This window comes from Patagioenas fasciata, chromosome 19 (assembly GCF_037038585.1).
Source record: "Patagioenas fasciata isolate bPatFas1 chromosome 19, bPatFas1.hap1, whole genome shotgun sequence".
In the NCBI taxonomy this organism is placed as follows: domain Eukaryota; kingdom Metazoa; phylum Chordata; class Aves; order Columbiformes; family Columbidae; genus Patagioenas; species Patagioenas fasciata.
In genome coordinates, this window is record NC_092538.1 from 10,714,587 (window position 1) to 10,728,686 (window position 14,100).

General features: G+C 49.4%; 1 protein-coding gene across 2 annotated transcripts in view; it reads left to right on the forward strand.

The window, feature by feature from the left end:
• The first annotated feature begins 261 nt into the window (after positions 1-261).
• The window catches only part of YPEL2 (yippee like 2), a 34,616-nt gene continuing 20,777 nt past the window's right edge, over positions 262-14,100 (forward strand). Inside the window, exons 1-2 of one of the 2 annotated variants that reach the window (XM_065853113.2) lie at positions 262-353; positions 12,586-12,898. In XM_065853113.2, the coding sequence (XP_065709185.1) occupies positions 12,782-12,898 (117 nt within the window). In that variant the 5' untranslated portion in view covers positions 262-353; positions 12,586-12,781. Of the gene's footprint in view, positions 354-8,499; positions 8,596-12,585; positions 12,899-14,100 lie in introns of those variants that run through there. The other variant, XM_071817156.1, reaches the window with a different exon arrangement.

The following is a 14,100-nucleotide window of genomic DNA, read 5'->3' on the forward strand; positions in this document are numbered from 1 at the left end:
GCTGCGGCCGCCCCAGCTGCTGTCTGCGCGAGGCAGCGGCAGGGAGGGCGGGGGGACGATGTGTGCGTCTGTGTGTGCGCGGCGCGGGGGGGGCGGGAGCGCCCTGGCCGGCTTCGCAGTTTGATTGGTTGCGGAAAAATGGGCTGCGGCTGGTCGTAGCCAACCGCCGGGGTGTTGCTATGTGCCAGCGGGCGGCGATTGGTTAGCGGCGATGCCACTCAAGGCTGGTAGGCTTGCGGGGAGCGCCTATAAGGGGAGGGAGCCGGCAGGAGGGGGAGGGCGCTGCGGGGCTCCCCGTTTCGCGTCGCTGCGTTTGCGCTGGGGACGCGCTGGAGGCGGCCGCGCCGCGGACAGTGAGTGCGGCGGGGGGTGAGGGCCGGGCGGCCGGGCCGGGGGCGGCGGGGCCGGGGTGAGGCCGCCGCGCGGAGCTGCGCCACATCCGCGTCCCTCCCGCAGTGGGGCAGCGGGGGCGGCTGCGCGGAGCGGGGGGGGCGCTTCCCCAGGGTCTCCTGAGGGGAGCGGGCCGGGGCGCTGCGGGGCCGGCAGCGGGTGAGCCGGGAGGCCTTTGCTGGGCCGGGGGAGGGCAACAGGTCCGGGCTTGGGAGCGTGTCCAAGGGGCAGCCGGGGCGAGCAGAGGGAGCTGCGGGGCAGGGGTGCCCGCCGGAGGAGGAGGAGGAGCGGGGCCCTTCCGACCGACCGTCTCCTTGTGGCGAGTAAATGCACAATAACAGCCTGAGCCCCCGGGTGGGATCCGCGCCGGACACGAAGCCGTGCGGGGGGCTGGTGGCTCCGGGGGGAGGTTCAGCATCTCCCTCCGGGGGCTGCGGGCGCCTCCTGAGCCGCTGTGGGCAGGGAGAAGCTGCTGCTGCTGCTGTATTTACCAACAGTGCTGCCGAGTCCCTGGAGACCAGGCCTTGCCCAGCTGCTCGGTCTGCACGGGTGACATCACGGCTGGTGTGGCAAAGCGGAGGTTGCGGGACACCGGGAGCCCTGGGGGATGCTCGGCGGGCGGTTTCCTCACGGAGAGCGAGCTGGGGTAGCTCGGCTGGGCTGTGCTGTTGCTCTGGTCCCCGGTTAAGGTGCAGAAGGTTCCTCTTCTGCACAGCGTGTGCTGAGGTCCGGGCTCAGAAGGTGCAATTCATGTCAAGGGTCCTTTTGCCTTGTGCTTCTCCACAGAAACTTCTGGGTTCGATCCAGAAAAGCCAGAGAAGTTTTGAGATGACAAAAGTAGCCGTGAAGTGAGCTGTGGGTCATAGCTTCATATTTTAATGCTGATTTCTTTTTGAAGCCAAAAGCATTTGAAATGGTTCAGTTCAAAATGTGGTTGTAATGGTGTAGGAAAAGAAGTTGAATCATCACCCCTTTCCCCCACAACTTACTGGAGTGAATCTGTCCCCACTTTTTTTCTGGCTTCTGTCCTTAAACACAGAAGGAGGATGGCCCAGCGAAGGGTGTTCTGAGCTGCAGAGAGCGGGGAAGGGTGGGCTGGTTCCCCTGCCCTCCTGACACGGCCTCCCCAGGCCCCACTGCCTGCTCCAAATCAGGATTTTCTGCTAATGCGTTTACAGTTACTTAAAGCTAATGCTGGGGAGCACAGAGAGGCCTTTGCTGAGTTAGGCGGTTGTAAACAAGCCGATACTGAAGAGCTCTGCTTCTAATCCATGAGAGGATTCTGCCTGTAGAGGATGTATTTTGTGACTTCATTCTTGCAGAGCGCTCACATCGATGTTTTGTTTTGTTTTAAGATCTTATCGTGTTGGGATCCACACCTCTTGTTTCTTGTAAACATTGTGTGACATGTAACGGCAGTGGTTGAACAGCGAATTGAGATGTTCTCCTTTTCTCACCGGATCCCTAGTTCTTGTTTCCTGCTAAAAGTGAGCCTGTGCTTTGAAGTGAAAGTTGGAAGTGCTGTAGGGAGGGCAGAGATGTTGCTTTCATCTCATGGAGATGTCAAGTGCCTGGTTTTTTTAAGCTTTCTTTGCAGGTGTCTCTTTCATGGTGCCAGGATTGGAATAACTGGCAAAAGTGTGTTGGTCGTCACGCTCCCCTGTGTCCTCTGGATCACCAGATTTTGAATGAGTGGTTTCCTTTCTTTGCTGTTTGTGGGTAGTTGTGTCAGGGCTGTATTGAGGAAGCCGGCATCAGTACCTGTAAATCCACATTCCCTCAAAGGCTCCTTGACTCACGCATTGAATACCTGTTGCTGAGAGAGAACTTAATTAAGGAACTGGTCACTCTGGTGTAGGTCCTGACTGGCAGTTCAGAAGGTCCTTGATCGAGTGCTGTACTACACGAGCGCTGCAAGGATTACAGAGGAGTAAAAACCATTTATTTCGTGTTCTTGCATCACGGCCTTGCCTTGGACTGTGTGCATGGAAGCCTCTTGAAGAAACACCAACAAAGACAGGCTTTCGTTGGGCTTCCATCAGTAACTGGCAAACCTTTGCTTGATCCTGAGCAGGGTCTTCGTTAGAGGTGATTCTGAAGGGCTGGAGCAGTGGGGATCACAGAGCGGAGTCTGGAATGGAAACAGCCAGTTCAGCTCTCTTAGCTGCTTTGACGCCATGGTGTTCAAGGCAGAATGGGATATCTGGATGTATTTATCACTTTGAAACCAGAGCAAAATATACTGTTTCCTTTTTCTTTTCCCCCTCCTTGATAGAGCTGTAAGTTGGTCCTTTAGGATGTTTCCTCTTCTGCGTGCTTGCTAATTCAGAGGTCTTGTCTTCTGGATCTAATTACAGTCACTAAAAACTGAGGATAGGTTTCCTTTTCCTTCCAGAAGCCAAGGCAAGTCCACAGGAGAGATGGACTACTGTGATTCCGGGATTTTTCGGTTCTTTAGAAGAGATCTTAAGCTGGTGAATCAGCACGTCTGTTGGTGGGGTGACGCTGATTGAGGATCTGGACCTCTTTTTTTCCCCAAATTAAGTTGTTTTATAGTTTGTCTTCTTTGGGGGGAAGAAAATGCAGTTTTCCAGGTGTGCTGCTGCTCCAGAGCACTGGGTCCTAGGCCTGAATCATGTTCCCTGTTGCCCCCAGGAGTCCCTGCTCTTTATCCTGCACAAAACCCAGCAGTCGGTTCTCTGTTTGTGCCATGTCTTATTTGCCATTTCATTCCTCGTTTGTCAGGGCAAGTCGTTGTCTTGCAGTACATAACAAGCTGATTATTCGTGTGTTCTGGCTTCGCAGCCCTCGACTCGATAGCCACGTCTGCCAGGCCTGTCTGGGAGTGTTTTTTACCCGCCGACACGGGATGTGTCGGACGTCGGGAGCAGCTTCGTCTCCGGAAGCGTCACCGGACTGGCCAAGCCACTTAAGGCTGCAGGAAATAACATAATTAATGAGACTTAGTTCTCCCGCATCTTGTACCTGACAATCTCAAAGCACTTGACAATGCTAATTAAAGCTAATCACACTCCTCTGTTTTTAGTAAATAGCTATTATCCCTGCTTCACTCTTGCTTTAACAAATGATAGTGCCAGGCAATGTGAGTCACTGGAAGTTATGGGAATCCAACCCGTAACAGCTGCTTTCCGGTCTCTTTGCGCAGGCTTATGTGTCTGAGCAGAGATCGTTTCTTTTACACCTGTTCGAGTGTCGGGATAGTGTGTTAAAAGGTGCGATGTTTTGCTGACTCACCAAAATATGTGGCGCTGTTTTTTTCCTGCTATTGTGACTTGTAAAGAACCAAAGTCCCTAGGTCGAGCGTGTCTATTAAAAGCTTCAAAAGCCAAGGATGCTTTGAATTCGCCCTTCAGAGGACTTTTTGATGGGCTGAGAGGGGAGGCAGAGCAGTGTCAACGCTGCTCTCTCGCTTCTCCTGTTTCACGTTGGCGGTGGCTTCACTACGAGGACAGAAGCGCAGCTCAGCCACGGAACTCAGCATTTCAGTGATGAAATATTCCTGAAGGGTGGCTCGAGCAGTATGTTATTAAAAACAGATTGTCCAGCATCACACACAAAAAAGATGGAGTTAATAATTAACTGTGGAGAGGGGGGGAAAAAAACCTCGTTAACGAGAATCCCAGGAGCTCCCAGCTGAAGAGCTGCGAGAGGTGAGTCAGTTCACATACCTTGGCAGGAGCCGCGGGTTCGTGGGGAAATCCAGGAGGAACTAATGACAGAAACTGGCAGGGTAGCAGCTGACGGGCCGTCTTACGCTAGATTTAGTTATAAAGGAACTGTCGTATGAAGACTCGAGCTATAAATCTTCACCTGACTTTGCCTCCTTGACATAGGGATTGCTGCTCCGTCAATGGAAATGAAAGCTAGAAAGAAGACGGAGAGTTAGTACCTCATTAATATAGTAACCGTTGCATAAAAAGTGCTACTGGCAGAGGTCGGTCGGAAGTCAACATCTTACCCTTGGCTTTACTCAGAAAAAGAGACCGATGTAGATAAATAAAGCGACTCCCTCCTGTGACAGCTGCACTTGTGCGCAGTGTGAGGTTGGGTGAGAGATGCTGTGGGAAGAACCCTCTGAGCAGATGGAAACCTCCAGGATTTGACCAGGGGAGCCTGCAGACATTAAGTCATGACAGGCAGATGTGGCAGATCCTCCCTTCAGCTGCAAATGACTTTGAGGATGTTGGGAGGAAGCTTGCAAGAGATAATGTTCTCCCCGTGTTCCCTGTCAGCACCCAGCCGTTATCAGGGAAACAGGTGATCCATCCAGCAGACCAAATTAATTAAATCTAGTCATACCTGTGTTTGCCAAAAAGAAATGTAATAAAACAATCTAAGGAGCACAAAGAAATGTAATGATAAGAGATGATTTGGATAGTTAGACTGTTCTGCAATTAAAACAAACGAGGAAGAGAAGTTGGGAAGGTAAAGAGTGTTTGCATTTTGTCAGTAATTGCTCAGTTGGGGGGACAGAGCTTTTCCCTGATGTCTTTTGTTCAGCTTGGAACTAGAATAGCAAGATGAGGCTCATCTTTGTGTGTAGAACCCTGTATATGCATAATATTGGCAAAATCTGGTGTCCTTGATCTGTGGCTCCAGGCACGGCCATCAGGCTGAACGTGCTGCTTTCTCAGGTTGGACGTGCTGCTTTCTCAGGTTGGACGTGCTGCTTTCTCAGGTTGGATGTGCTGCTTTCTTCGGCGGGAAGATGGGTATGAACTGAAGAGCTGAATCTTCCTGAGTGTTTGAGCCACTGCTGTTGTTTCACTCGAGTGCTTCATATCCACTCGGCCAATGCAGCTGAAGAACTGTGAGCCCATTGCAGGGGATGCTTACTGGAGGTTTCCTGAGATGTAAAGGAGGAAATGGAGCCATTTGTGTTTTAAATTAATTCAGCTCGCAGTCCTTGTTTATTTGTGGCAAAAGCGGGGTTTGCTGGTAGGAACAAACCCAAGTGCTGGCTTGTTTCACGTTTTCCCCGGCTGACTGTGATGCTTTGCTGCTCAGATGTTTCCTCCTGCACTGGGTAACGCGTGCTGGCATCCGTTGCCACTGGTTTGGAGCTGGATGGTACCTTTGCGGTGAAGGTGGGCAGCCCGCAGCGCCAGCGCTCGCCGTGCCGCTCCTTATCAGCAGCGCAGGCTCCTCTGCGTTGCAAAGATACGGCTGCCAGGCAACTCGGGGGGAGTGGGAAGCGGATTCAGCCGGAGGTGTCAGTCACTCCTCGGCACAGCCGAATCCTGCAGTCGCTGTTCATGCGGTTTGGTAGAAAGACCCAGAAAAGATTAAAATGTTGGAGGCGGCCCTGTGAGATGATGCCTGTCCTGGCTGTTTTGTGCCTTCTGAGATGAAATTGTAAAGGGAAGAATTTGATTAAAATTTCCAGAATGATTTCCCTTCCCTGCGTCCCAGTGGTGTCTGGTGCGTCTGAGCGGAGTGCCATGAGGATGGAGCCGGGCTCTTCTCAGTGGCAAACAATGATAGGACAAGGGGTAATGGGATCAAGCTGGAACACAAGAGGTTCCACTTAAATTTGAGAAGAAACTTCTTGATGGTGAGGGTGGCAGAGCCTGGCCCAGGCTGCCCAGGGGGGTTGTGGAGTCTCCTTCTCTGCAGACATTCAAACCCGCCTGGACACCTTCCTGTGGAACCTCAGCTGGGTGTTCCTGCTCCATGGGGGGATTGCACTGGATGAGCTTTCCAGGTCCCTTCCAATCCCTAACATACTGTGATTCTGTGAAATGCAGGGAGAGGCGAGTTAGCGGTTCTGACACTGGGTGGTCCAAGTCCAGCCGTAGATCTGTAAATAAATTGAGAAAGATGTCGTGGTCGTCTGATCCCTGTAGTCTGCAGCCCAGAAAGAAGCATCTCTGCCCTGTTTCCACTGAGCTGTTCTAACCTGATCTTTGCTTTCTGGTCGGTCGCGCGCTGCGGTTCAAGACGAGCAGCTCTTGCTCTGGATGCAGGGGTCGGCTGGGCTTGCTGCTCACCTTGTGGTTGCACTTGAGAACCTGAAAATGCACCGATGTGGGTGTTACCTCTTTAAAAAAGACAGTGAAACTTTAGAATTTTATTTAATCTCCAAATTGGCAGAAGGTAAATCAACTACGTGAAGAACGGTTGTTTTAAAATCACTTTGGTTTTACTAAGTTATGGATTAATAGTGTAGACAGTGATAGAGCTAGATCGACTTAAACCCAAAGTGAGTTTTAAAGATTTGTACTTTGTTCCTTTTAAGTTTCAACTCGTTTTATGTGCCTTCCACATCATCTCCATGGACAGTCTTTCCGCTGGAGAGAGAGCAGGAAGGTGGTTGTGGGGCTGCTGAGTCTATTTTTGATGTTGAGGTTGTTGATAGACTGACATATTGCCCATTTCTAAAAAAGAAAAGAAACCCACAACACCTTTAAAATGTGATTATTAGAATCGCAGTGACAGTTTTAGTGTTGATACTGTTCGGCAGAACAGTAACTCAGTGTTTTTGCGGGCTGGGGTATGTGAAGCGCCGCAGGTGCAGCACAGTTGGCGTCCCTGTCCCTCATTCACTATGGCCAGACAGTCTCCAATTGCTTTTTGCTGAATCTCTCTTTTCTTTATGCCCTCTAGTGGTTACCTGGCAGTTGTCTGCAATATCGTTTGCCATCACAATTGCCGTTTGCATCCATCCATCCATCCTTCCAGATCCTTTTTCCCAGAGTCATTGGATGCTTCCCAGCAGTGAAGGGCATTGTCCCCAGTGCATGCAGAGAGAACCAGCACCGCAGAAACCAAGTGGCTTGGTAGGAGATATCCAGAGGAATAAAGGGGGTTAAATATCTTTCCAACTGGGGGCTATCTAAATGAGAAACCTGCTCCATACTATTATTTGTATTGCAGTTGTGTCCATATATCTGATAAAAGTGCAGAGGTTTCCTGTTGCCCATCTTCCACCCTTTCTCTTGGTATTTTCCCATCTCCAAGGGTTTACAAGGTTTGGAGAATGAGCTGCGGGAGCACAGGCATTAGAGAAGGACCCGGTTCATGTGTCAGTAGTGACTTGTGTTGATTGCGCTGCGCTGCGTGCCGTGTCATCTCATCAAGTGTTGGAAATTAGTGCATTTCAGAACCTGATCAAGAAGGAGTAAAGATACGTCATGTACACCCACATCTTATTTAAACTCCTTTCTTGGCTTTCCCTTGTGTTCCACATTTAAATTCAGAATGGTCATCCTTTCTTTCAGGGCCTTTCACAACATGCATCCCACCCTCCTCCCTTCAGATGATCTGGCTCCATCTTTTCCAGAGCTGCCTCCAAGCAGGGTCTTTTCTTGCAATACCACATCAGGGTACAAAGCTCCTTCACTGCAGCTTCAGCACCTGGAATTCCGAAACTAATTTTTATTCCATAGGGAAGACCGGCAAAACTGGGCATTAAACTTTAGTCTCACCTTAGAGACCAACCTTCCCCTTTCAAACCGCAGTGTGTTAAGTAATGTTTAGGCAGTTTCCAGGTCAAGAAAACTCTGGTAAGTAAATGTGTTTAACATTTTCTCAGAATCGTACTAAGACCCCGCAGCACAGCAGCTGCTGCAATGGTTTGTGACCTTGTGAAAATGGAAGACTCTCCAAGCCCCATTCCTCTTGTTCTTTCATTGCACTTGCCATACATACATCTCTGACTCTTTCTATATTAATGAGAAGAAACACCAAAGAAGGAAGGCTGGGTTTCCAAAGAGAAGGACTTTTTTTCAGAGCTACTACAGGCAGCTTTCTGTAGCATTTGTTATGTTTGAATAAATACTTAAATGGACTAAAGTTTATCTTAAAAATCAAATAATCCATGAAACAAACTCTCAGACCCAACAAACCTGTTGTTTGCCCTGCCAGAAGGAACAGGAACATTTGCATCTGAGCTGCACTGCACATGGGTTTTATGCAAAATTAGGCTTCTCAGTGGTGGTTTTTGTTCTCTGCCATTGTGCCATATGGACTCATACAAGCAGTAGCCTTGTCTGGCAAGCGTTTGGCACGGACTTGGCATTTCTCGGTTTTGCGTTTCCTGCATCATTAACAGCTTCATGTTGCACAGGTGGAGGGTGAATGCTGAACCAAAAAGATGTTGGAACTGCGGAATGTGTGTCCTGGTTTTTCCCTCGTGGAGGTGGCGTCTGCTTCAAACCGAGCAGGGCAGCCCTGGCACACACGGTGCGTGCAGCTGATTCCTTCCCCGATAACCACAACAGATGATGCTGAGAAGCTTTTTCCCCTAGAATTCTTTCCTTTTCTCTAGACCAGTTTTCTGGCTTCCTGTGAACTAATTGATATGCAGAGATTTGTGTTCCATCCCAAGTGCGTCCATCCCAGACATAAATTTCTCTTGAAGAATGACAAAAGGAAAATGCTGGTTTATGTTGCTGGTGACAGATACTTAACTCTCTCTAACAGTGCTGAGCGTGACGATAAAGTAATCAAAACCCATCGTGCTGATAAACCAGAGGCACAGCCTAAAATCATCCCCCTGCCTTTGTTCTACAGTAGAATGGATGCACCGTTGGCTGTTAAATGCAGTTTAATTCAAAGGTGTTTGCTACTAGGCCAGAAAAAACAATTAAAAATAAGGTTTTGTGCTGCTGAGAGCCACAGATCCTATTTAATACATTTTGAGATAATATTCGAGACAGAAATGGGTTTTATAAGCTGCTCGCTGTGCTGATAGGATGTAAGTAAGTATTTGCTATTGTTTTTCCCTCTCCTATGCTATGGCGAGGACAGAGCTTTTGTGAGATAGCCCAACAGCCTGGTCACTTATGCACTAAATGCAGTATGAAGGTAGTGCCTTTATAAAGCGTGGCTGCCATATATGAGCTTATCTGAAGGGTTTTTTCACAGTAGTTTCTTACTGAGGTTTCCCACCAACATCTTAACTTGCAAATCTTCATTCTCACGCCTGCTTTAAGCAGAGAGATCTGTTTGATTTGCCTTCTCAGCACAGTACTGAGAACAGGAATTGCAATTAATCTTTGTCTGGGCTCTGATATCATCTCACTTTAATATTGTGTTTTTGTCTGCTTCGAAAAGGTCAGATGTTTTTGTTGATGTTAAATGTGTTAGGAGGTCAAATACGTGAATGCTCACGAAATGCTTTTGCAGAAAGCTGCGTGCAGCAGATAATTTGTTTGTGCGTGTTCATTTCTCTTACATAAACGCAGCTGTAGGATTTCGTGGTTTACTCCTGGTGCTTAGGAGGCCTGGACAAGAGGGCTTGGCAAACAACAAATAAAGGGGTTGCCCTTATATTATTCTGGTTGGGTACCGTTTGTGTCTGCGTTCGGCTCTGATGTCTGTGGGCTGCTTTCTCCAGCCATTCTGCTGCAGCACTAGGCAGCTGATCAGAAAATAAGCATTTGGCACGGCAGGATGGGAGGGAAGGAGTAAAACTGATGGCGGATATATTCACCTGTCTGTGCTGAAGAAAAGGAGAGGCGGGGGATTGCAGCATTTCATTGCGAATCAGTGGAATCTCAGGTTTAGGCACAATCTGTTTTCTCATTCAGAGATGGGGTGAGGTGATTGCCAGTCCTAGCGCTTTCCTCCAGATGGTCTGTCCAATGTAATCTGTTCCTTCTAGACAGCGCTTGGTGCTTTGCCTTGGAATCCAATTGCGTTTGGCCCCAGAAAGAGCACACTCGGTCTCCTGCTTCCGTGCGCTTGGAGGACAAGGCACGTGGCTCACAAATTCCAGGTTCCCAGTTCTGTGGCGGCTGGGATGTAAGGTACCGGCTGCTGGATTCGGGGCTTGGCATTTGGGGATGGTTCTGTTGCCTTGCGAGTGTAAAGGCTGGTGCGCGGTCAGATCTGTTGTTTTTATTACATCTAGTCAGCAGAAAATAAGGACGGATTCTGCTTTGGTTTGCATCTTGTTTCTGCCCCATTGCAAACTTAAGGTTCAGTCATCGAAGTCCTTGTCACCGTGGAGGGGAAAACAATGCTGTCTAATGCAAAACTGTTATAACCTGGAGCTATAATGCCTCAGTTTGGACAAAATTGCACGTGGAGGACTCAGGCAGGATACAGGTGAGGACTGCCTGGTTTCTCTTATTTCTCAGATTAGTGCAAAAGGTAAATCTTGCTGATGCCCAGAGATGCAGCCGCGTAGCAAATGGCACACAGGCAGTCTGCTCAGTTACAGGTTGGCCACATGAATCGCTTGCAAGAGCCTTTTTGACTGTACAAGAGGAGATTTAGTTCCTAACCATCTGCAAAGTGAGCAGTTCTGTGTCAGGATGGGTCTTCCAAAGCTCTCACTGTAACTTTAATTGGAAAAGGTTAATCTGTTTACTTAGTGTTTGCAAAGAGCTTTAAGGATGAAAAGTGCTACGTAAGTGCTGACTGTTATGATCATGATAGATATGCTTTATCAGCAGTTTGCAGGATGAGTAAGTCTTTTTCTTCTTTCCCGTTTGAGTGTAAGGGACCTGCCTTCTGGAGAGCAGAAGAAGAATACTTCAGAAAAAGGAAAAAGTGGGTATCCTGTTGTTGGCTGGTGCCTGTCCCCCGTTGAGCGCTGTGCACGGTTGTAATATAATGAACCTTATCACCAAATGATGCCCGTGGGAGCCTGTGCCAACCTTTCCATGTAGAGTTTGGAGGAGCTGTTCACTGGGCAGCTTGTGGACCACGTACCCGGCTCTCAGGGGTGGACCAGCAGATGATGCTCTCAGAAGCACTAAAGAACTTGGGTTCCTTCAATCTTCTTTTTCAATGATGACAAGAAGACTAAGGAGCAGAATATTGAAGATGGGGGTTTCCATAAATGGTGCTTTACCTAAATGATGAGGGTTTCTTGCAGATCTCGCTGTCTGACGGTGAGGCTCTCCAGCAGGGAGCTATTTTAGCGATGTAGCAGCACAGTGACATGGGCTGGCTTTATTCTAACCTAGAAGATTATCAGCTGTGATTCAGGCAAGTTACGCATGCTGGCTCAGAGACCAGCTCTTAAGCTCTTGTACTCTTCTGTTTTGTCCACTTCAGAAATCCCCATTGCAGGTCAGGTGTGGGGGGGTTATTTCTTGTTTTTCTTGGTCTGTTTGGGTTAACATAGTTCCAGTATCTGATACACAGAATGCAGACTCAGAAACTGAACAGAATCACATGTTTTATGGCAACGAAAATCCTCCTGGGAGGAGCAGCCAGAGTTCATGATTAATTTCTAGAACATGTATGCACGCCATGTTTCGGGGAGGGAGGGGAGCTGCCTCCTTTATCCTTCATGCTTCTTCCATCCTCAGAAGGAACACTTGTAGCTGGTATGGCTTAGAGGTGTGGGATCTGAAAAACTGATTTCTGCCAACAAAAAGAGACCCAGACTTGAGCTGCCTTGCAGGTTCTGTCAGATGATGTCAGATTGTAAAACGGTGTTTCCATCCTGAATAGGATTTTTAACTGTCTCTTGCCATCAAGAATGGTCTTTGGAGGCTGATCCTTGCTTTGACTGCTGTCAGACGTTCCGAGTTTAAAAAAAATAATAAATGCTAGAGTGTGGTTTATAGAGTAGCTTCTACCTTCAGAGCTTGCCAGGAGTTCTAAAAGAGAGCGTAATGCAGTAAACCTCCATTTCCCATGTGGAAACTGGGGCAGAATGGAGAGAACAACTGGTTTGGTGGCTCGTGCGCTTTCGTGGTGGCTGAGGAGACCCAGCTCCCAGCTTTCCCGCAGGTTTCTGGGGTGTCCCATCAGCGGGTCACGCTGGGCAGCAGCCGGCAGGGCTGACTGAGGGTCCCGGTTTGCTCCATGTCCAGCAGGACCCAGCTTCTCCAAGCGTTGGTTTGGAGATGGGCCTCTGCGTGCATCTCTGCAAAGGCGTTTGGGACAGACTAAGCTTGGTGAAAATGATCTTTTTAGCATCTCTGTGGCTCTGTAGTCACTTGCAAATCCATTAGCTGCTGAAAGAACAGAGATTGCGATGGGAAGATGGGAGATAACAGAAGCAGGGAGATGTGAGGGCAGTCAGCAAATCAGTGGTGGAGCTGTGAATGAAACTCTGTCCTCTTTGATCCAAGCTGCAGACATCACACCCATCTCCTCGCTGCTCCGACTCTTCCCTGCTCTCTCCATCAAAGGCTGGATCATTCCGCGGGCTCAGAGACCATTTTGTGAGCTGAGTGTTCTGTCTCTGTTCTTTTCTTTTGAACTTAGGTTTGTGCGAATTCCCCCGTTCCCTCTGCCCGAATCTCTTCCTCTGAAGCGGTCACCAGCGTGTGGAGCCTGCCCCACACCCGTCACCTGCCAAACCACGGCCTTTACCTGCGTGTTCCGCTGTTTCCCGTGCGACCCATCCTGCGGGAGCGCCTCCTGGGCCACCCCCGAGTTCACGCAGCGCTCCGTGGCTCCAATGGTGAAGATGACAAGGTCCAAGACTTTCCAGGCGTATCTGCCTTCGTGCCACAGGACCTACAGCTGCATCCACTGCCGGGCTCACCTCGCCAACCACGATGAGCTCATTTCCAAGGTACGTGCGTGGCCTCGCCCGCAGGTGCTGGGCGGACGCCTCCTCCCCGGGGAGCGGAAGGTGCGTTCGCCCTCCCTGCAGGTCACTTGGCGTGGCCTGAACCGGTACCGCCGTTTTTTTACTTGGAAAATTGGCTGTCAGCCTGAAGGACCTATTTGCGAGCTGCTGGTTTTGTTTTAAGTGATTCCCGCTGCCCTTACTTATTTTCTCAAAGCTTTGGGTTGGACTAGATGGTCTCCAGAGGTCCCTTCCGAGCCCAACCATTCTGTGATTCTGTGATCTTGAAAATAGCTGTAGGGGACAGTTTTCCACCTTTGGGCCTCGGAGCGCTTACAGGTGGCCCATCTCTCCCATGATACCACCTCCTCCCTCTCATTTCCAGTTGTAAAACTGCACTACCTGATGGCCAGGACTGTGTGAATTACCTTCCCGCTACTTCTTGTTCGTGTACGTGCTTTTCAGCACAGCCAAAGGGTTGTTGCATGGTCGTGATTTGGAGGCAAAGTGTCTGGAAATGTTCTCTCTGGTTAACTCTGAGCTGCACCAAACAACTACACTGAAGCCCTGAGTTGTTGCTCAAACCCTCTTGTTGTTGCCAGTCTACTAACAAGACACTTTGCAGTGGAAAAGCAAGGGGTGGATGGTGGGCTGTGCTCAGAGCTGGGGAGGGTGGAAGGATTCTCTCCTGTCTTCTGACCTGTTGATCACAAGGGAAAAAGGCTTGAGGATAAGCTAAATTAAAAGCTTTCAGAGCTGGTAGGTCAGGGGCCTTTACAGAAGCAGCGGGCCAGTAAGAGGATCTCTTTCTGAAGCATGAAAACTGAACGTTCTCGGGTGTCTGTTGGAGCCTGCAGTGCCTGGCTGTGGTCAGGCATCAAGTTTCCAGGTTCTGGCTGCCTCGGCAATCAACTGTTTAATAAAGTTCATTCAGCTTATAAAGTTTGTGTTAGAATAAGCAGACACACCATAAGGTTTATTAGCTGAGAGGAAATAGTGCTGTGAGCACTGTGTGAGTGTGCACAACTTAAACCAGTTCAGCTTCTCGGAGCAGCCTCGAGGGAAAGGCCGGGGTTGGAAGGGACAGAGGTGCTCTGCCCGTCGGAACGCGTGTGCTGCTTCCCCTTCCTGTTGGCATGGGAAAGACTGCAATGTGTCACCTTGCACCAAGGGCGTCTGTCCTTCCAGGCTTGACATCTGAGCAG